The 23,714-nt window shown below is 45.0% G+C and overlaps 1 protein-coding gene across 1 annotated transcript in view; it reads right to left on the bottom strand.

Moving 5' to 3' along the window:
* The window catches only part of LOC147122965 (protein transport protein Sec24D-like), a 293,437-nt gene that overhangs the window by 108,777 nt on the left and 160,946 nt on the right, over nt 1–23,714 (bottom strand). The window contains exons 9-10 of the mRNA XM_085962791.1: nt 22,989–23,127; nt 12,073–12,188 (exon numbers count right to left, since the gene is read on the bottom strand). Coding sequence (XP_085818917.1) covers nt 12,073–12,188; nt 22,989–23,127 — 255 coding nt within the window. The remainder of the gene's footprint in view (nt 1–12,072; nt 12,189–22,988; nt 23,128–23,714) is intronic.

Raw genomic sequence — 23,714 nt, forward strand, 5'->3', positions numbered from 1 at the left:
CCATACCTGACACTGGTTGTATAAAGTGGCAAAATGATCCAAAGTCTGAAACCAATTTACTTCAAGATCTAGCATAAAAAAATATAACTTCTGGGTGATGCATGAAACATAGCGGTAATTTTTGTCTTAATGCCTCTGGTGCCTTGCGAGCACTGAAGGTGAAAATTTACCCGAAAGTGTCTTGATGTATTACGACTGAATATTTTTCATGCACCAAGTTCAAACAATTGTCAGTGCATTCGAGGTTGAGAAGACGTTTGTCTCATTGAGGATATTTATTATAAAACTATAAGATTTTACCAATTTGTTTATTATAAAAAAGCAACCAGACCACAGAATTCTTTACTGCTAGCATAACTAACTTTGGAAATAAATTGACATAGCATCTGAAAAAGATCACATTTTCTAATTAATAAATGATACTTCAAGAATTTGTCACTGGCAGTCAAAATTGGAAAAGTGTTTAACATGATGCTCAGTGAGTAAAAATGAATCCTACGTTTATGCCACATTTTGGTCCTTAATGTTTTCCTACATAAACAAGCTTAAATAATCACGTGTTTCAACTGTGAAAATTGGCTTTGCATTAAGTTTCTGTTGACTAAAGCCATAACTCCAACTTGTGTTTCCAAGTGGATCTACTTCATCTCTCTTCAGGTACAGAGCCAACAACAAGTTGACCAATGACCTCTTTAAACAACATTAGGCAACGCAGACAGCATAATGTCGAATGATCCTTCCAATGGCAGAATACAATAGAGCGATAATATATAATGGCCCAGAAATTCCATTCACAGCCCTCCCACGGGCAGATGGCTGCGATTTGGAAAAAATCTCCACCTGGACTGGAGGGCTCCCGGGAGGCGCAGAGTTCCGTTGCTGTGTCTCTTCAAACTGCCGGTGTGCAGGGCACACGTATCCCAGGGGCGCAGGTAGTTCGCAGCGTCCCTGGAATCACGTGGGCCATGGGGAGCCAATCAGAGCAGGGAATCGCCATTCATAGATTTGACAGGAAGACCGGTCAAATATATGAATAGAGATCATCCCCAAAACATAAGTAAAACTTCAAATAAATTTTAAAAAATCACATTTTTAAAATGACTATAAATTACGTAAATTAACTATTTTAAACAAAAATTTAAATTTTTGAAAAAAAAATTAAAGTTTTTAACTGGGCTAAAAATAAACTTACTAAAATAAAGTATTTTAAAATGATAAATCAGTGGAAATAAATGTTTTTCTTTACTTTCTTCAACTCTTAGCCTGGTAAAAGCAGGCCTTGGATCTGCTTTTACAGGCGCAAGAATTGTAAGTGTTTTCTGCGGGCGGAGGGTCTCCAAAAAACGGAACTCTCCACCCGCAGAGGCCCTGCTCCAGGGCAGCCGGAGGATCTGTCAAGAGCTTTCTTGACAGATTGGAAATGCCGGTTTCCAGTGCATGCCTGAAACTGGCATTTCCGATGTCCCTACGGGTGGGTACACAGCGCGTACTCACCTGTAGGGACTGGAATTTCTGCCTCACAGTAGCAGCATGAAAGAAAATCCTCTGTGGTGACTATAGGAAGCACAAACATGTTACTCCTGCAATTCATGGAAAACTACAAAATAAAATAGCCTGACTTTGGTGGTTCATAGAATAGATCATAGAATAGTACAGCACAGAAGGAGGCCATTCGGCCCATCGAGTCCGTGCCGACTCTTTCGAAGAGCAATCCAGTTAGTCCCACTCCCCCGCTCTTTCCCCATATTTGCAAATTTTTCTCCTTCAAGTATTTATCCAATTCTCTTTTGAAGACTACTATTGAATCTGTTTCCATCACCCTATCAGACAGCGCATTCCAAATCCCCACACATTGCGTAAAAAAGTTTTTCCTCACGTTGCCTCTGGTTCTTTTGCCAATCACCTTAAATCTGTGCCCTCTGGTTATCGACCCTTCAGCCATTGGAAACAGTTTCTCTTTATTTACTCTATCTAAACCCTTCATGATTTTGAACACCTCTATCAAATCTCCTTTTAGCCTTCACTGCTGTAAGAAGGACAACCCCAGCTTCTCCAGTCTATGCACATAATTGTAGTCCCTCATTTCTGGAACCATTCTAGTAAATCTCATCTATACCCTCTCCAAAGCCTTCACATATTTCCTAAAGTGTGGCACCCTGAACTGGAGCTGAACTAGTGTTTTATATAGGTGTAGCATAACTTCTTAGCTATTGTATTCTATGGGCTCGATTTTGTTACTGGGGCGGGCTGGGGTCGTGTAATCCGCTTTTCGTGTTAGCCACCCGATTCTAAATCGATGTGGGAGAATGATGCGATTTTAACTTAAGTGGGCAATTGAGTTCCAGCGTGTGGGAACCCATGGCCCAATTAGTTTTTTCAGTCTCACACTCGCCTCCAATGACATCATCATTGCTGCTGCATTTAAGGTCTGCAACAAGCCTTTCTTCTTCTGCAGACTGCCAAACTTTTGGTCTTTCATGTTAGAGGGACCTGGAGGCAGAATGACCAGCGAGAGACCTAGGTCTGCTCCCAGGTTTGATGACGTTGCCCTGCAAGCTTTAGTGGAGGGAGCAAGAGCCAATAAAGAGGTGCTCTTCCCTTCTTCAGGGAGGAAGAAGCCTCCACAGCAGACCAAGGCTGTGTGGATCCAGGTGGCCCAGGAGGTCAACACTTTGTCGATAACCCGCAGAATCTGGCTTCAGTGCAGGAAGAGATTTCATGACCTTCTGCGCACTGGAAAAGTGAGTATGACTTTCCCATCACCCTCAAACTGATCCCAATTGCCTCTCCTCACCAGCACTCAGCATTAACAATCTCTTCCTCCACATCCCACTTGACACTGACATCCATGCACCCTTACCCATTCCCTCTCTCTCTATGGTCACATTCACCTATCTATTCGACTATGCAGCCCTCACATTCCCTATCACTGTGATGCTATGAAAACAACTTACAATGCACAGGGAGGGCCCTTGGTCTTGTCACCTCACTCCATCTTTGTCTCCTTCTAAGCATCTATGCTATGATTCTCTACAATCACGCCTTCATTCTCATTCAAACTCCACTTGTCTCCCTCATTGCAGGAAAAGAGAGCTCACAATAAGAGGGAAAGAGCGAGGACAGGAGGAGGGCCACCCTCAGTAGCCCAGCTCACCCCCTGGGAGGAGGTGGTCCTGGAGATCATGGGAGTGGAGGACGGTGCGCAAGTGGGGGATGAACAGATGGTGCATCACAGCAAGCTGGTGACAGAATAGTTTTCCATCTCTCTCATTGACATTGCATGAGTCGCTGATAATGATTCTGAAGCTCTAACAGATGGACTTATGATCATCTGCAATATGCAATGTGCATGTAACCTTGGCATCACATCTCTGACTCTTTCCTTTACTCCCCCACAGAACCATTGACAGCACCCGTCCCCACTAGCCAGGAGGAAGAGCCTGAGCATCCAAACGCCTCAGAGGAAGCTGCAACCTCTGAGGGCGCAGCGTCAGCAGAATTCAGCGCACCCAGCACCAGCGCAGACACTCACACCTCAGTGGGACCTTCGCGAGATAGAGTAGTGTTGTCACCTGGTGTATCACAGCTCACAAGTGAGCATCAGCTGATGGTGGAGACAGGGACAGCAGTGGAGAGTCCTCGTCGGAGGGTGCAGGACTCTGCCAGCTCGGCTCAGCTGCATGTTGACCCTCTGCCTCTGGGTCCATCCACAAGATCAGCAGTGCTGGAACTCCAGGAACAGATGCAGGAGTCTCTGGCAGGTTTTGTCTCCAGGGTCGCTGTGAGTGTGCAGCGAATGGAGGAGTCCATTGCGAACATGAGCAGAGCCTTTGTGGAGTCATTGGCACATGAACGCATCACCATGGAAAGGATGACAACCTCCATGGAGGTGATAAGTCGCCAGAGTGCAAAAAACATAGTGAGTGTTCTGAATAGAATGACATCTCTGGAGGAGCGATGGTCATCTATTGAACAGAGAAACTAGACCTTCATGGAAGTCCTTCTGAATAGGACTGCCAGTACAGGTACGGGTCCCCATGACCCCCCTGATGTACAGCAAGGTGCTCTCAAGCCACTTGCAAGCGCTGAGGGGGAACTGACCCATGAGAGGGAAGTTGGTGGCAGACATCAAGGAAGTGGGGGTTCCTCTCCAAGCGCTCACACTTTCATGCCACTGCAGAGCCCTCGGTCAGAGCCCCACCAGAGTCCACACCCAACTGAGATCGGCATCTCAGCCCCTGCACAGCCGCAGGAGCAGCAGATTTTTGGCGAGCCCTCACAGGTTCGCAACCCCAGAGGACGCCCGCCAAAGATGTCGAGACAGGAGCAGCAAGAAAGTGAGCAAGGGGCCTCCACATCTGCTGAAGCCACAGGGGAAGCACCACGTAGGAGCACGCGTAAGAGAAAGATACTGCACAAATAGTCACAAGGGTAGTCACTTGGGTGAAATTTGATGTTTAATATTAAAAAGCCATCAGATGGTTACTGTAAAAAAATCTGATGGCTACTGCTGCAGTTGTGGCATGTGTCATTTCGCTAATGGGACTTCCACATTGAGGGCTTAGGATTACTTGGTATATGCCTCAGTTGAGGAAGCACTCAGTGAAGGTAGCGAGAGGGGTTTCCCAGGAGGTCACACTGGAGATGGGTGTCAGGCTCCAAACTTCCACAGCTGTGGTTATGCCTTCTAAAGGTTCCCCCAGACCTGAGACAACAAAGACCTGCCACCTGCAAATGATGGCTGATCAAATCTCCTATTTAATGGTGGAGCTGCAGCTAATAGTCAGCAATCCAACTGTGCTCCCACCAGGTTTCACCGTCGTGTTTCAGAGCAGGTGTGCTTCACGTCGGAAAAGGGTTAAATACACCAAGGCCTTTCAAAATGGGATAATTGAGGCAAGGAGATGGGGTTGGGCCCGCCGTGCACCCCGCCCTGCCACGTTTTGAAATTTTAACACCCCACACGCCTCCATTCCTGCCTCCACGGCCTTGTGAAATTCGAGCCCTATGCCTCTATTTATAAAGCCCAGGATCCCATTTGCTTTATTAACTGCTTCATTAGTCCTCAAAGATTTGTGCACAAACACCCCCAGGTCTCTCTGTCCTTGCACCCCCTTTAAAATTGGCCCATTTAACTTGTATTGTCTCTCCTCATTCTTCATACCAAAATGTATCACCTCATATTTTACTGTGTTGAGTTTCATCTGCCATGTGTCCACCCATTCCACCAGCCTGTCTTTGTCCTCTTGAAGTCAATTACTATCTTCCTCACTGTTTACTACACTTCCAAGTTTCGTATAATCTGCAAATTTCGAAATTGTACCCTGTACCCCTAAATCTAAGTCATTAATGTATATCAGAAACAGCAGTGGTTCTAGTACTGAACCCTAGGAAACACCACTGTGTACCTCCCTCCAGTCCTAAAAACAGCCATTCACTACAACTCTCTTTTTTCTAACTTTTAGCCAATTTTGTATCCATTCTGCTACTGCCCTTTTTATCCTATGGGCTTCAATTTTGCTCACAAGCCTATTATGTGGTACTTTATCAAACACCTTTTGAAAGTCCATATACACAATGGCCATAATTTTCCCGTGGCTGTGCATGCGGGTCGGCTGTAAAATTAGCAAAAATAGGCAGCACGTTGGGAACCTGCCTCCTTGCGCCTTTAGCTCAGGCGTGTTTGCCAGCACGCCACGTACCCAATCGGGAGAGGCGGGTGATCTAATTAAAGTAATTAAATCCTTGTTATCAGACCCTTAACAGGCTTTTTACCTGCAGCTTCTGAATGTAATGGCATGAGCACGGGAAGCACGCAGCTCAGGAACCTCGCCTATGAAGAGGAGACGGAAGTTCAGTGGCCATTGTGTGAGGGCAATAACTGACAGCTGGGAATAGCAGATAAATAGACACACCTTACACCTCATTAGTTGCCTAAGGTAAAGTCTGTTGACTCCATTCTATGCACAGATTTAGGTTTCTGGAGTTTGCAGGTCATTTCTGCAACCTCGGAAGTCACTCTCACCACATTGCTACTCAGTATTAAAACAGTGAGGGATTGTCCCTCTGATCGCTACTTCACCTGCCATCTATTACATCAGCATGGGTACCGCTTATACTGTCTCACCTTGGTCCTCAGAATCGGACCAAGATGAACACCACCACCAACAACACCAGCAGCAACCTTCTCATCAATGACCTGATGCTCTACAGGAGAGAGGGGGGCACCACAGGGCTGCAATGCACTGGAGGCGATACCCCCAACACAGGGTATACAGGCAAAGGATGAGCTTCCTCAACATGACTGAGCAGCAGTGCTTCAGGAGGCTCAGGCTATTGCGCCAGATCATCAGAGACATTTGTAGCTTGCTGGAACAAGACCTGCTGCCCAGAGGTCCTGGTGGACACTCCTTGCCAGTGGGTGTCAAAGTCACCATCACCGTCAACTTTTTCGCCTCAGGCTCCTTCCAAGAATCTGCAGCAGACATTTGCGGGATCTCCCAGTCGGCTGCCACAGATTCATTACACAGGTCACTGATGCCATGTTTCACAAGTCAGCCAATTATATCAACTTTGCCACTAATGAAGCCAGTGTTACTGATCAGGCGCTCGGCTTTGCGGCTCTGACTGACTTCCCACAGGTGCAGGGCGTCATCGACTGCACACATGTGGCCATGAAGGCACCCCATCATCACCCAGTTTGTGAACTGCAAAGGCTTCCACTCCCTCAATGTGCAGCTCGTCTGCAACCATAAAAAGATGGTTATGCATGTGTGTGCCAGAATCCCTGGCAGCTGTCATGACTCTTTCGTGCTGCGCCAGTCCACCCTCCCTCAGCTCTTCACACCTCCAAACACACTTATCGGCTGGCTGCTTGGAGACAAGGGCTATCCACTGAAGGCATGGCTCATGACGCCTCTGAGGAAGCCAAGTACTGAGGCTGAGGAGTGTTATAATGAGAGCCACATGTTCACCAGACGTGTCATAGAGCAAGCAATAGGCATGCTGAAGGTGTGCTTCAGATGCCTTGACCGATCTGGAGGAGCCATTCAGTTCGCACCAGCCAGGGTCTTCAGGATCATTGTCATCTGCTGTGCGCTGCACAACATAGATCAGCAGCGAGAATTGGAGCTGCAGGAGGAGCACTGCACACAGCCTCTTCAGAGGAGGAGGAGGAGGACGAGCAGGAGGAAGATGAGGAGGCAGAGGAGGAGGAAGCTGAGATGCAGATGTCACCAGCAGTGGTGCACATTACTGCCCGGGAGGCCGGGATGGCCTCATCATGGCCAGATTTACTTAACTTGCTCCAATGTAGCCACATGCCTGCCACATTCTGTACTAATATCCCCCCGCCCAACAAGACCATAAAGCATCCCTACAATAATCAAGCCATTGCTCTCACCCAAAGGCCCAATGCTCGAGGTTAAATAATGTGTGACCATTCACTCCAAGTGACAAAGCCACTTCCATGGTTTGAGGCAAAAATGGACAAGATCCAAAATTGGTGCAAAGAAAAACATTTATGTGCCCAATCAAAACAACTGAAACTTAGCACTAATGTTTGTTGATACACCCATGTGTATACCCTTGTGAATCTACTTCAGTGTCATTTTTTGTTTGCGAGTGCTTCTATGAAGTACGAAGCCTGTGGCTTCAGTACAGGTAGTTAGTAGAGGTACGGGTAGGCTGCTCACTTCCTTGCTGTGACTGAGTAGGCACTTTTGGCGGACATCCTCTGGGTTTTGGAGCCTGTGATGGCCCCGCCAATGTCTGCTCCTCCTGCAACTGTGCAGGGCAGACTCAGCCATCGGGATCCGAGGAAGCATCTGGGGCTCTGACTGAGGGGGAGGCAATGGGGGAGCGCTTTGAGAAGAGCCCCCAATTATATGTGCCACCTTACCACCATCCCTCTCATGGGCTACCTGCACTTCCCTGCTAGCAAGGAGCTGGCGAGCACCTTGCTGCACAGCAGTGGGGCGTTGAATGCCCAAGTTAACTTTTGCATCCTTCCTTGAGAGGAGGTCTATGAGCACCTGCCATCTGTTGTCCACAGCTAGCATGTGTTCATGTGAGTGCCGCATTTGCTGCTCCATGCAGGTGGCCATCCTTTCCATGGAAGAGCATGTCGTCGCCATCGCCTGCGATATGGTGGTGCTCATGTTGGAGATGGACTCCTCCATCCTCTGAACATTTGCAGACATCATAGCTGCAAAAGATGCCAGAGTCTCATGCAATTGTTGCTGACCGTCCTCTTTCTCAGTGGCCTCCAAGGCCCAGCGTCTGCATGCAGCTCAGCAAAGCTTGGAGCTCCGGCGAGGAGTCTCCACAGCTGTCCCTGTCAAAACCTCTGCTCTTGCTCACTCGTGAATTGTGAGACACCAGATGTGCTAGTGCTGGATGCGCTTGGGTCTGGTGATGCTGCACCCTCAGAGGCTGGAGGTTCCTCTGAGGAGTCATCTTCTTCCTCCAGCTGGTCAGTGGGGGGGGCGGGGGGTAGCAGTTGATGGACCTGTCAGAGAGTAAAGCGATGAATTGGAAGTGATATAATAACGATGGGTAACGTTACCATTATGCACATGATGACATTTCACTGGATGCTGACATGAGTCACCATATGGGTGACTGTTGTATGCCATTTGACTTTATGAGATGTGATTCTGTCACCAGGTTGCTGGCATGTGCCCCTCTCTGCATCTCCCACCACCAGCGTCTCTCGAGCTCCTGAAATTTCCAGAGCCACCTCCTCCGCTGCTGTGAGGTGTGTAATCACTGGCAGGCCAGCTCTGGTTCTCTCCCTCTCCCTGTTGTTGTGGGCTCTCTTCTCCTACAAGGAGAGAAAGAGAAGTTTGAGTGAGAGTGATGAAATGAGTGTAAGGAATGGTTGGGTAACATCTGTAGAGGGTGACTATGAGGGAGTGAGGTGCCAATGCCAAATGGCCTCCTTCTTTGGTGTTACTTGCTATGATTGCATTAGAATGATGGTGAGTGTAAGAAGTGGTTAGTGTAAAGAATGATGTGCAGGAGTAGGCTTGAGAAGGCAGAGTGATGGAAATGTGTTGACAGGCACTTCAGGATGAAGGTGAGTGTGGCATTGCACTCACCTTTCCTGACCTATTGAGATCATTGAAGTGCTTCCTGCACTGTATCCAAGTCCTCCTGACCACATCCCTGCTGTTGACCTCCTCAGCTATATCCAGCCAGGCTCTTTTTGTTGCTTGTGGAGCTCTCCTTCGCCTGTCAACAGGGAAGAGGATCTCCTTGTGTGCGCTGACAGCCTCCACAAGAGTATGCAAGGAAGAATCTGAGAACCGGGGTGCAGCCCTCTGCCTTTGACTATCCATGTTTCAAAAGTTTTATCTCTCCTGTGGCCTTTCTTTCAAACCTTCCACCCACCTTCAAGTGAGTTCAGTGCAAGGTTGGGCGCTGGAAACGAGTCACTGATAATGTCATCAGACCCGCAGCATTTAAAAGGGCCAGGAAACACAGATGACTCTTTCAATTGGGACCATTAAGCGAAAGTCACTTTGAGCAATGCGTTGCTGAAAGCATCACGTTTCAGACCCGCTGCGCCTCTCGCACATACCCAACCCGACGTAAAGGTGAAAATTCTGGCCAACATCAACTGCACTGCCCTCAACCACGCTCTCTGTTACCTTATCAAAAAACTCAATCAAGTTAGTCAACAGCTTTTTGGAGACAACTTTCCATGGGTTCAGAGAGCAGACATCAAAGGTGTAAAAAAAAATCATTGCCTTTTTACCACTGGTCCTCCACTTGGGACCAGAACCGCTGATCGCCTGAGGGAGTCGGAGAGGAATTTTTTCCCTTATTGGCCCTGGGTTTTTTCTCTGTTTTTTTGCCTCTCCCAGGAGATTACACATCTGCAGTTGGTGAAGTGTCGAGTCATGATGCTCCAGCCATCATGGTGTGTGGGGCAGGCTTGATGGACCAGCTGGTCTTTTTCTGCCAGTCAGTTTTGTATGTTCTTATGTACAAAAGTAAAAAAGCAGCATTAAGAGTTTGCAGGTCTCCATCTGAATTCTGGTCTCCTGGAGCTGCAGCAGAAATATAAAGAGCCAGCATGAAAGCCACAGCTGGAGTTTCCTGTTGGTCTTACAGGGGTTTGCTTTACAGAGGAGTTTACTCTGTCATTTTACTTTGCAGTTATTCTACAGGAAATTTGATGTGAATGTAAGACACAGGCGCAATTTTCCATTGGCTTACTGGTTAGTTTTATTGGGTCGGCAGAAAATAAGAATTCTAGCCAGAATATGGGATATTATTATTAGGCCAACAGGACTGTGCAATTTATCATAAAACAGATTGTTTCTTGCACCTGGTACATTTTGTGAAGTAAGTAAAGTCACATCTGATTTTTACATTTTGCTTAGAGGCCACAACAGGGATGATAAGAACAAAGTTCAGTTCTGGTCCGCCCTGATCATGATAATTGTGTTCTTCATGTGTGTGTGAGGGGGGGAGGGGGAGGAGTGCCGTAGTTTCTTGGCTTAATCGTTTTGCTCAGTTTTGAAATTAGCTAATGAACATTGGACGCAGGCACTGCTTTAGAAGAATGAAAACCTGATTCTATGAAAAATCCTTGACTAGAAATATTTAAATTAATAGAAAAATAAAGACATTTATATTTTTTATGGACTGAAATGATAATGTGCTTACAATTACAATAAAAAAATGTCACAAAACAAATCTGCCTTCAATAGTGGATACACAGCTTCAATAAATCACTGCTGTAACTTAAGATATTCTGTAACTCAGAATGAGCCGACAGATAATTTTTCCTAAATCCAGCAGTAATAAATTCCATCTGTAAACATTTGACTTCATATTACTTTGCACACATAGCCCAAGCTAGGACATCTCCACTAATTTACAAATGGAACTCTTTGAAGTAGAAAAGAGTTAGTCATGTCTGAGGCTCATTAGCAATGAAGAGAAATTTTTTTTTTTAAACTGACAGTTATAAAATAGGTAACTGAAATTAAACATTATTTATTCCTGCACTTTATTGGGGTGGGGGAATGGGAGGGGGTTCAGCAGTGGGGTGGGGGTGTCTTGACATTGGTTGAGCTTTTGTTTAGTTTTGTGGCATGCTCTTAATAAATAAACTCTGTGTGGTGGGGGGGGGGGGGGGGGGTTGGAGGGAGAAGCCAAGCCAAGAAAATTAAGCTTTCATTGTTCCTTCATAATAACCCAATGCAAACAATACATCAGGCCAAAATAAATCCATAATTTAGAGCTTAGCAATTTATATGTGATGCATGCTCCCCACAAATAAATATCTTACTTAATGTGAAAGCCAGAGATTGTTGGTTGAAAGCAGCATATGTTCAGACACAAGTAATGCTTAGTAGCAAAAGCACTACCAAACAATTAAGGCCAATGATGGATATTAAAAATATAGTAATCTGGGATGTTATGATTAAGGTTATCCACCAGGTGGTGCTGTAGCCATGCTGCTGCTAAGGTCAGAGGTGTGCTTCCTGTTAAGGTCAGAGGTTTGCTTCCTGTCAAGGCCAGCAAAGGGTGAAATGCCAGGATGCAGGCATGCTGTTTGTTACTCTGTTTGTTAATAAAGTACTCGTGCTAATTCTACGATATCGCCTCTTCGAGTCCTTGTCTCACTACATGGATTTATCACAAAAAACAAATAATTAGATTTAACAACTACCAGGAGGGCATCAAAGTGCAACTATCTAGTTATATGTATACCTTTATTGTATATATTTTCTATATTCATCTGCTGTGCCAGAAAAATCTATATTTATAAGAACAAAGGTAAAAAGGAATATTAGGAACAGGAGAAGGACATTTAGCCCCTCGGGCCTGCTCCGCATTCAGTTAGATCATGGTTGATCTGCACCTATTCATGTCAATTGCACACAACAATGCTTTCAGTTGAATGATAGTATAAATATAATAGCCGCAGAAGAAGCTGTTGGTTAGTCATTAGGAAAAATAACTACAGTATTTGAATAAATGGACTGGAAGGGGCTGTCATGCTACGAAGATTTAGCAATGTGGGAAGATGGCTCACATACCAGAAATACTTACTTTGCAGTAATCTAAAGTAGCCATAAATTCATAGGATCCAAGAGACAACTCTGGCTTGTCGTAGTGGTCCAACCTTCTACCTATGTGGTCCAAATGTTGAAAGTAGAACAGAGGGACTGAAGAGGGAAAAAAGATATCCAAAACATTATTAAAAACATCTTCAAAAAAGCACATTAAGAGCAAGCATTAACATTTCTGGGGTCAGATTACACCTGTAGTTTTCAAAATATACTTTATCTGCCATCTGAAAAATTAATTTTCTGTGAATTTCTAATATCATGGGCAAAGAAAATACACAATGGTGAGTAGTGAGTGTTGAAGAACCATTGTGCTGGTTAGCTTATGAGCCAGATGAGCTGACATTATTGCAAGGGCAACCCGCCCAGTACTACAGACGAGTTTAATGGGTGTTGTTAGACTTTGGCATCTCTGACATTTCCAATCCTTTGAGAACTTCTTCTGTGTTTGACAGGTTTTTACACAGTTCCTCCCCGCCCCCCCGCACCTCCAAAAAAAACCTGAATTAACAGTAAATGTGTCAGAAGGTGAGTAGGACCAGCCAGTTACTGTAGCATCAGTCTGAGGGAATAGCTGCAAGATCTTGAACGCATCCCATTAGCCTAAGCTTCAGAATGTAGCATGATCCTGCACTACTGCTCACTAACCAGATAGACACTGATGGAGTGGAAAGTTGAATTTAATAAATCTGGTAATTCATGGGCTAGCATCAGAAAAATAACCATGAAAACTGATGGATTGTTGGAAAATTCCAATTGGTTCGCTAATGTCCTTCAGGGAAGGGAATCTACCACCCCTAGTCTGACCTACACGTGACTCCTGTCATATTATATGGTTGATTCTTAATGCCCTCAGGGCAACTATGGATAGCCAATATATACCGCCTCTCCAGTGTCACACACATTCCAAGAACAAATAAAAAAGAACAAAGTCTCCTCAGGAGGTAGTTTTGCCTTGTGGCTATGGAGGCAAAATGTTGTTGGTGGCAAGGATGAAGCCCTGCAACTGCTGGCAGCATTAGCATTGGGTCTACAATTTTGATTCTGGCAATAGGACAACTGAGTTCTCAAGCTACCAGGAAAGGTGATCTTTAAGAAACTGCCTCCAACACTGGGGTATGTCCTTGGCCAGGATGAAAAAGTGGTGAATGCAATTTTGTAGTAACTGCGCAGCGTCAATAGCAGATTCGGCATTAAGGGAACCGACTCTCCAACAGACTGCTTTCATCACTGATATAAATGTGACATCACACTGTAAGCCCAATGCACCCACTGGGTTTACACCAATACTAAACAAAAACATAATCACATAATATCCTTATCCCATTTCAGACGCAAGTCTCCTGCTTTGCACTGCAGATCGATATATCAACAGATGGGGGTTTAACAATAAACTACAACTGCAGTGAACTACTCTAATCTTCATATTCAACCATTCAGTCTGAATCAACTGAAACTTTACCACAACACAAAGGCAAAAGACTGAATGCTGGAAACCTGAAACAAGTGCTGCTGTGGTCTTTTGGGCTTTTGGAAAGAAGAATTTGAAGGCATGCCATTTGGGACAGCACCTGTTTTTTCAAAATACTGCACTGCTGGTCACTAACCAGATAGACACTGATGAAGTGGAAACTCTTGCAGTTCATGAATGCTATTGACTTGTGTCTAGGAGCCTGGATGGCCACATGGGTGCAATCAATAACCCCATGGGCTTTAAGGATTCCTGCAAGCTAAAAATATTGCAGTGCCCTATCATTCGCTGTTGCTTTTCCACACTAAATGCTGGAGCTGAGAAGGCTAAAGGGATAATTAATAGAGAAAATAATGAAGAGTTTTGTTAGAGTGAATTGGAAATGACTATGTCCTTTGGTTGGGGAGTTAGTCATCAGTTTAAAATTATTACTGAGAAAGTGAGGAGAGATATTAGGAGAAATTTCTTTATGCAGAGTGTTGTTGGAGCTTTGCAACAGGGAGTGATTAAGGCAGAGACCACTGCATCTTTTAATGGAAAATTGGTTGAATATTTGAATCAGAGTTAGATACAAGGACGGGGAAAGAGCTGGGTAGTGGGATTAATATTGGATTCCTCCAGCAAAAGCCAGCGCAAATATGATGGGCTGATAATCTCTACAGTTCTTTGGTGAGAGAAACCATGATGCACAGTATGTAAAGAGCTGCAAATCACTGTGGCACAGAATGGTAGAATGCTTCTTTAGATCCACGTTGTGAGTTTCTGATGTTAGCTTTATTATCATGCAGGGGTCATAAGGAGTGAAGAAAAACTGGAGGACTAGTTATTTTATTGTACATCTAGTAACAGTACCTCAAGAATGGGTGTCCAGACATCATTCTTAGTGAAGAAAGGTGTTTGGCATGGGAAAAGGAGAAAATAAGAATTAAGGAATAGAGGCCAATAAACAGTTGCAAAACAAGAATGAGAGCTAGAAACAGGCAGAACTATGGATAAAGATGCAGCCTAATTAGGGATATGAGATGGAGAGGAAAGTGAAGCTGGGAGAGAAATATCAAAATAATGTGAGTTGGCAGATATCAATAAGAATGAGAATTGTAATGAGAAATAAATTGCAGAAAAGTGAGGTAGTTAAATGCCATGTGAAGGAAATCGGTTGAGAAATCTAGATAGTTGCTACCAGATGGCGAAAGAATGGTTGAAATAATACAACAAAAAATTCTATCTGCCTCAATGCTTCATTTAAATTTCTTTTTGCATTTTGTGATTTTTGAGGTGTATATACATATATATACCTGTATAAATAAATCATCATAGGTGCAAGCCTGCATCACACCACACAGTGACACAATATTGGCCTGGAATTTGTGGTCCCGATGACGCCGTACGCTCCGCATGCGCCGTCGTAAGCCTTCTGAAAGGCCCCGCAAGTTCCAGGTTTCCACATGTGCGAAAACCCGGAACTTGCGATCTGTCAAGGTACACCTCGACAGATCTACCATAGGGCCTGCTTTCACCAGCATAAGGGTTAATATAAATCTTAAAGTAGAAATTTAAAAATAAAAAATGCTGCACAAACAATTAGTTTATGCAAATTTTGGCCCGGATTAAAATGTTTAAAATTATTTTTCAAAAAATCTAATTTTTATTGTATTTGCTGTAGTGAAGGGATTTTAATTAAATTTGAAAATGAGAACATTTATTTTTATTGCAGTTGTCTAAATTGTTTTGTTATTTCGGGATTCCATTAGGGTTTATGGGGATTCCATTTGTAAATGGATTCCTCCTTTTTCATTGGAGGACCTGGCCCACATGATCCCAGGGACATAAGAACATAAGAAATAGGAGCAGGTGTAGGTCATTCGGCCCTTCGAGCCTGCTCCGCCATTCAATGAGATCATGGCTGATTTGCTTCCAAACCGCCCGCGTCCCTGGGACATTACGCAGGGGTATACCTGGAGGCCCGAGACCCAAACTCTCCATATCTGTGGAGCCAGGATGTAAGTTCGGAAATATTTTGTGGGTCGGAGGCATACTCCGGAGGTACGCCTCCGACCGCAAATTCAGGGCCATTATCACTGATCTGACTGAGTCTGGTAGAACTGCATATACAGTGTAAGATTTCGACTAACCAATAGTTCTTGGAAGTTTACAGTAAAGCTGCGTTGCCCAAATACAAAGATAAGTTAGGGTTTATATTCCACATGGTCAATAGTGATGCAACTTGTGGCTGAGTAGCGATTCCTGCTGGGTTTGGATGGAAGTCCGATCTTGCATATGCAAATGAGGCCCTGAAGCTAAAATCGCTCCAGGCCTCAGCATGCAAGCTTATCGCTCAGCCTGTCCCCCTGCAACCACCACCCGCCCATGCACCGATCCTGCCCCATGATAAAACCGAGGCCATAGCATTGAGTCTTTGGAAGTTTCATGATCATATACAGTGACACTTAAATACCCAGCTTACATCCCAGCATGTATGTTGGTAAATTAACATCCATCATGCAGCTAAGTTTTGTTGGAAGTTTGATCTGTGGGCTTACCTTCACAAGTGCACCAGTTGCTTATATGTTTTAGTTCCTGGCTTATCTGGCTGCACGAGGCTGCGAAGTAAATTGAAAGTCTTCGGCCCGATTACACTCAAAAAGGTAGGCACGACCTTTTCATTTGCCACCACATTCGCCAATACAAAATAGTCAAAACGTTCCGTATATGCGCTCCATTGCTCCACATTATTCCTCAATAGGTAAGTTACTTTCAATACACTCAACTAACCTAGGGTAGAGGTAGACTGCTTCAAACCCGGACTTTACCCTGGGGTTTATTCTGCCCCAGTCTTGTGGGTAAGTCACTAAGCCTACAGATCCAAGCGTCTTGGAGGCTGCTGCTCTCTGACAGGATACCGGCGGTCATCGCTGGCTTCCACAGCAGTAGGCATTGACACAGGCCTGGATGGAGAAGCTGCCTGTGTCAGTTGAAAGTCAGGAGTTTGCACAGGTGGAACAGTCTCTTTGACTTCCTGTGTTGGAGAAGAGCACTGTGGCAAAGGATGCTGGTTTACGGTATCATTCGGAAACAGTTCAGGCCAACCAGCCGTTGGAGCCTCTGTGGCTGTCTCTGCTCCTAGCAACAGTTGATCTGTGTGTCTTCTCCAGACGACGTCCTCAGCAGTCTCAACCGTGTAAGACACAGGGCCCGTCTGCGCGATCACCGTAGCAGGAACCCATTTCGGTCCAGCGTTGTAGTTTCGAGCTAGGACGTGCTCTCCCGGATGAAACCATCTCTCCTTGGCTCTTTTCAACTTGAGCTTGTTGTTGACGATGGACAACCTGCTCTGCCCTTGGAGGTTTGAGTAAGTCAAAACTTGTCCGCAACTGCCTCTTCATCATGAGCGAAGCGGGGAAAGTTTTGGTTGTGGCATGCGGCTCGTTCCTGTAGGACAACAGGGAGCTGTTCAGACGTTGGTGGATTGAGCCCTGACCTTGCGATGCCTTCAAGGCGTGCTTCAAAGTTTGCACGAACCTTTCTGCCTGGCCGTTAGTAGAGGGATGATAGGGCGCAGACCTGATGTGTTGGGCACCATTCACATGCAGGAAGGTTGCAAACTCCTGTGATACAAATTGTGGACCATTGTCACTTACGAGTTGTTCCGGTGAGCCATAACGGCTGAACATCTCACCAAGTTTCTCAATTGTTTTCTCTGCCGTGGTAGACCTCATCACAGCGACCTCCGGCCACTTGCTACGAGCGTCCACAACCACCATAAACATCTTCCCTTCGAAAGGACCGGCGAAGTCCACATGTACTCGCTGCCACACTTCTGCAGGCCAATCCCAGGGGTGTAGGGTTGCCAGCTGTGGAACATTCCGGACCCTTTGACATGGGGAACATGTTTTGGCTTTCTCCTCAATATTCCCATCGAGACCTGGCCACCAGAAGTAGCTTCTTGCCATTTCCTTCATCCGAACCATCCCACTGTGGCCTGTATGAAGTTGTTGCAGTATAGGTTCCCTCAGAGGTGGCGGAATGATGACACGGCGTCCCCAAAGAAGACAACCTGCCTGGACGGAGAGCTCATTTCTTTTTGAAACGTAAGGTTTCAAACTAGGAGAATCTCCTATCGCTCTCCCTCGAATGACATTGTCCATTACCTCAGACAGGACTGGATCGCTGCGGGTGTACCTTCGCACCTGAACTGCAGTGACAGGTGCTCCCTCCACTTGTCTAAAGTAGAAGATGTCTATCTGATGAGGCTCTGGGGGAGTAACAGGCAAGGGTAGCCTCGAGAGACCGTCTGCGTTGCCGTGCAAGTCTGATTTGCGATATTTGATGTCGTATGTGTGTCCTGACAACAGTAAAGCCCACTTTTGCATCCTGCTTGCAGCGAGAGACGGAATTCCCGTGTGGGGCCCGAAGATTGAAGTCAATGGACGGTGGTCTGTCAGGAGTGTGAACCTTCTCCCAAACAGGTATTGATGAAATTTTCGAATTACAAAAACGATTCCCAAGGCCTCGCGCTCAATCTGCGCATAGTTACTCTCGGCCTTGTTCAAGGTGCGTGATGCGAAGGCGATAGGTTTCTCTTCACCCGAAGGCATGATGTGGGATATGACTGCTCCCACACCATATGGTGATGCATCACATGCTAGCTGCACGGGTAGCTTTGGGTCGAAGTGTGTCAGGACCTCCGAATTCAGCAATGCTTTCTTTGCTTGGGCGAAAGCTTCGTTGCACAGTTCAGTCCATTTCCATGTTTTGCCTTGACATAGCAACTGATGTAACGGCTTCAGCAATGTTGCTAAGTCTGGAATAAACTTCCCATAGTAGTTAAGTAGCCCCAGAAATGAACATAACTGGCTCACATTCTGGGGTGCTGGGGCCTCCACGATCGCCTTGACCTTTGGCGGCGCCTTATGCAGGCCAGTAACGTCAATCACATGCCCCAGGTACTCAACTGAAGACTGAAAGAATTCACATTTGTCTTTACGAACTCTGAGTCCGTACTCTTTCAGTCGTTGTAGTGTCGCATCCAAGTTGAGAAGATGATCCTCCTCATTTGTCCCAGTGACAAGGATGTCGTCCAGGTAGCACTGGACTCCTGGCAGTCCACTCAAAATCTGATCCATTGCCCTTTGGAATAGAGCAGGGGCCGACGTAATTCCAAACGGAAGGCGGCAGTACCTGTATAGCCCCCTGTGTGTCACAATTGTCAGCAGCTCCTTTGATTTGTCATCGACATGCATTTGTAGATAAGCCTGGCATAAGTCTATTTTGCTGAACTTTTGCCCTCCGGCCAGGCCCGTAAAAAGATCAATGAGGGGAAGAGGGTACTGTTCCACAGACAGCACCGGGTTAATAGTCACTTTAAAATCCCCGCAGATTCGAACAGATCCATCCTTTTTTAGGACAGGAACAATGGGTGTGGCCCATTTGCTCACGCTCACAGGCTCCAGGACTCCATTCTCGACTAAGGCCTCCAAGTTAGCCTCAACTTTTGGCCTAATTGCATAGGGTACAGGTCGGGCTTTGTGAAACTTCGGCTTGCTGTCAGGTTTAATGTCCAGTCTCATGCTGATCTTTTTCATGCTCCCAAGTTCCCCATTGAAGAGTTCTGCATGTTTGTTTAACACTGCAGTCAGACCTGACTCCCCTTTTGACATCATGCGGACTGCAGGCCAGTCCAGCGTGATTTTCTCTAGCCACGCACGTCCCAGTAGCAATGGGTAATTTCCCTTTACCACATATAGTGGCAGTTTTGCAGTCTGTCCGTTCAATTTAACTGTCACCTCAATGACACCTCTCATGGCCACAGGTTCGCCGGTATACGTCTTTAGCACAATGTTTGTTGGCTGAAGGGTAAGATGCTTTAGCATTTTGTTGTAGACAGTGTCTGAAACAAGGGACACAGCCGCGCCTGTGTCCACCTCCATCCGCACTGATTGTCCCTCCACCAGTGGTGACACCCAGTAGCCATTTGAACCACCTGCAACCGTCAGTATGTGCACCTCTTCCTCCTCAGAGGTGTCGCTCCCCTCTGTTTTGCTTGTTCCATCATACTGCACTGAATGAACACTCTTTTTCCTCTCTTGTCCAAATACAGACATTTTGCTTCCATGCTTCCCAGCTCTGTCTGTTCTTTTTTTACCTCTACAGGCACGTTCAATGTGACCCTTTTTGCCACAATTTCGGCATTCCAGCTCCGTACACCAGCAGTCATTAGCGTGATGGCCCGTTTTCCCACAACGGTAACATGTGCCGTTCCGCGCACCTTTAGGCTCAGACGACACCTTGTGAACTCTCCCTGTTGAACTCGACTGGTGAGCCTCCTTTTCCGTCATCTCCATGGAGACACTAACTTCAATGGCCTTTTCAAGAGTAAGGTTGTCCTCAGTAAGAAGGCGCTTCAGTGTGGCTGCATTTTGCAGACCACACACAAGTCTGTCTCTAATGGTGTCATTCAGCACCTCCTTGAACTGGCAGTGTTCCGACAACCTTTTTAAAGCAGCAATAAACATCGTCACTGATTCCCCCTCCTCTTGATTCCGTTTGTGAAATCTAAATCTCTCAGCAGTAACCAGAGGTTTTGGTGAAAAATGTGCTCCAAGAATTTCCACTAGTTGCTTATATGTTTTAGTTCCTGGCTTATCTGGCTGCACGAGGCTGCGAAGTAAATTGAAAGTCTTCGGCCCGATTACACTCAAAAAAGTAGGCACGACCTTTTCATTTGCCACCGCATTCGCCAGTACAAAATAGTCAAAACGTTCCGTATATGCGCTCCATTGCTCCACATTTTCATCAAAATCACCGATGTTTCCTAATATAGTAGCCATCTCACGTTTCAAATTAAATTTTCTGTTTACTCACTGCACCCGTAACGTACGCAGATTCATCCGCTCCTCGTTGCCACTTGTTGTGTCAGTACCTTTCTACCTAGACACAATTTAGGACTCAGAACTCAGAGGTTCAAACATGAAGTGCTTTATTGGAAGGAAAGGAAGTTCTGGCAAGTTCCGAACAAAGAGAGCTAAACTTAACCGAGAGAATACCCAACCATTTATCTCCTGTGACAGTGCCACCACAGGTGGGAGGAGAACACACAATACATAACAGTGTACCCTGCTGCAGTATGGATATGCATGTGCAGCTATAAAAGAGCTGTAAGGTTGTATGAGTGCGGTCCCGTCAAAGTTTAACAGGTTAAGAGGAAACTTTGTGTGACCTATCTTTGCTTATCTACTTGATATAGGGAGGTGCTGGCTAGCCTTAAGTTGTCAGATTTTCTGCTTCCAGGTCCTCTAGATGTTGGAGACTGTGCTCACCCTTTGTGCCATATCCTCCTGTGGCGAGGGTGCCCTAGAGACCCTGGACCTCTTGGAAAGGACCGCCAACAATGCATCTACAAAGGGATGTGTTCTATAACATTCTCCAGCCATCTGGACTTAGCTCCATCAATATTTTATGGCCAGTCTGAAATACAATGGGGTCAAAATTCCATGGGGTCCCAATGGTCTTGTCATAACCATTGGCAAGAGAGTGGCAGAAACCCCACCCCCCGGAAATGACAACAAGGCTATTAAATAGCAGCTTCAGCCATTTCAGAGCTGCAGCAGTGCATACGTTCCCAATGTCCACTCACACGAAGCTCCCACTAGCTAGCAGCTTGCTATAAACCCACTAGGTGGTTGAGATTGGAAGTTCATGGGAAACTGGCAAACGCAAAGCTTGCCATGCTCCAATTCTACTGCTTCAGCACTGAAACTGGAAAATATACCGGACCTGAAATTACACTGGGGTGTTTCAAGAACCCCCAGAGAATCGCGTGAACAACTGAAAATAGCTGATCAGGAGGAGCTCTGCGGCATTTCCAGTTACCCTTATTTTCTACAAACACAGCTTAAACACAAATCAAATATTCACATTCATACATGAATAGTGATTTTATATATATAAATAAACTTATGCTAATCCTATTATAGAATATCTGTTAAATACAGTAATTAACTATAGTTACATCACAATGTAAACTGCAATAATCCTCTGCATCCTGGCTGCCTGATGTTGTACTCCATCCACACTCCATGATTTTTAAAACATACCAGTAGTTTCACTGTTTACCATGGATGGAACAGTATATTTTCCCTAGAATTTGTGGGGAGGCAGGTGGAAGATTTTAAGGTTCAGGTTTTTTTTAAATTTATTCACGGAATGTAGGTGTCGCTGGCAAGGCCAGCATTTATTGGACATCCCTTACTTTATAAGGGAAAGGGTCATTATGATCCAACTAAATAAAATCCAATTTAAGTAAAATGCTCCAGTCAAAACAGTTCTGGCAACACACTCGGAAAATAGCCAACCACTTCAAACCACTTAATCCCAGCTCGCACACTCTGCTGATCTTTCTTTGAACAAATATGGTTTGATTTCAGCTGAGGGAATGCAGTAACGCTAGTGGAGAAATTGATGGGAAATTTAGCTATCAAATAAAACAAGGCAACTTAAGAAAATCAAGTTCCCTGTACCTGATCAGTTTGTGGAAACTAACCCATGATTTTTTTTTCACTAAAAGATAACTTAAAATTAGATTCTAAATATACCAGAAAAAGAACTGCCTATTGGTTCATTGCAAACTTTCAGAATACAAGCCTTTGCCTCTAGTGATACACAAACCAATTCAATCTTTTTGAAAAGCAACAGATCTCCTGTGGTGTTGCATATGGTAAGGCAGATAAAGCAGTATTTAATTATCTTACTACTAAGGAGAAACTGTTCCTTTTAAGACCACAAAGTCTAATTGCTGTTAAGTAAACAGAGGGTGAGGTTAGTCAGAATTTAACTGCAGAATTTAAGTGCTCCTCCAGGCTTCACAGTACTTCTGAGGGCCGGTGACGGCCCGCAACTGCCCCCATCCTGTACTCCTCCTCCCTTTCTACGACCTACCTGAGGGTTACTGCTGGCGAGGCAGCCAGCCAAGTCGGTCCTGGCCAAACTGATGAGCTGCTTCTGGATGCCCGATTGGCATCCACAGCTCGTCGGAATATGCTGATAAGGAACGAGGCTGAATTTCAGGTGAGGTTTAGGCCTCTGGCGCACACTCCTAGTACGTCGTCTATTCTGCGTCTAAAAATGGGACACTCACTCTATGATAATACCTTTGAGAGCTAAACAAAAATTGCCCTAACAAGAGCATGTCATCGAAAGTAAGTTTAATTTTCTCTATTCATAAGGGAGCCAAAAATATATGTTGTATTAGAGATGTTACTGTGTCTGAACAGATTAACATTTTCCTACATTACAACTGTGGTTACACTTCAAAAGTACTTAATTGGCAGTAAAGTGCTTTGGGATGTACAGTGGTCGTGAAAGGCGCTATATAAATGCAAGTCTTTCTTTAAGGTTTGTGATGGCAAGAGACAATAAATTGAATTAATAACCTTCATTGACACAGTTGCAGAATCCACACTGGTACCTCCGTCCGCCTTCAATGAACTGCATCAATGGACACATGTAGGCTTTACACCTGTTACAGCGAATAGGTCCAGTCTCTCCATGGTTTACAACGCAGAGTGGTGCCTGTTAAATTGAAAAGCATTATTAATTTAGAAATGTTTAAATCAAACAGATATAATTATGGGCAAGATTTCCTCTGATCCCTTTTTGTAGTGAAGTAATCAACCTATTCTTTATAAAGGGGTTTACCATTTCATTACACATAGCACACAGAGGAAATAGTCCCCTATATGAACAGTTTTTTCTTCAGATTTATTGTAAATCAAACTATTAGTAGTCAAACTCAGCACTTTTAATAGCAGTTCTCACTTCACATTAAAAGTTAGGCATCCAGACTTCAAAATATTTGGTATTCAGATATACATTACAATATAAAACAGATGGGATGACTGGTGAGATTTATAACAAAGCAATTCAGAGCATTTTCCATGTGTTACAAACTGTCACTAGCATGGCCACTGAATAAACAAACAAAAACACAAAACCTCAAGTGAGCTAACGTGTATGCAAACTATTCTTCTATCTGTGCTACTTCTTTTATTTGTCCGCAACAATTTTTTCCTCTCCCCTCCTGAAGGCATTGATCTTTGCTGAGGTATGGCTCCATGGGCTGTGGTTACCCTCCAGTACTCTGATCTAGTCATTTACGT

This window comes from Somniosus microcephalus, chromosome 2, assembly GCF_052327205.1.
Source record: "Somniosus microcephalus isolate GS21.2 chromosome 2, FLI_Smic_1.0, whole genome shotgun sequence".
NCBI classification, from domain to species: Eukaryota; Metazoa; Chordata; class Chondrichthyes; order Squaliformes; family Somniosidae; genus Somniosus; species Somniosus microcephalus.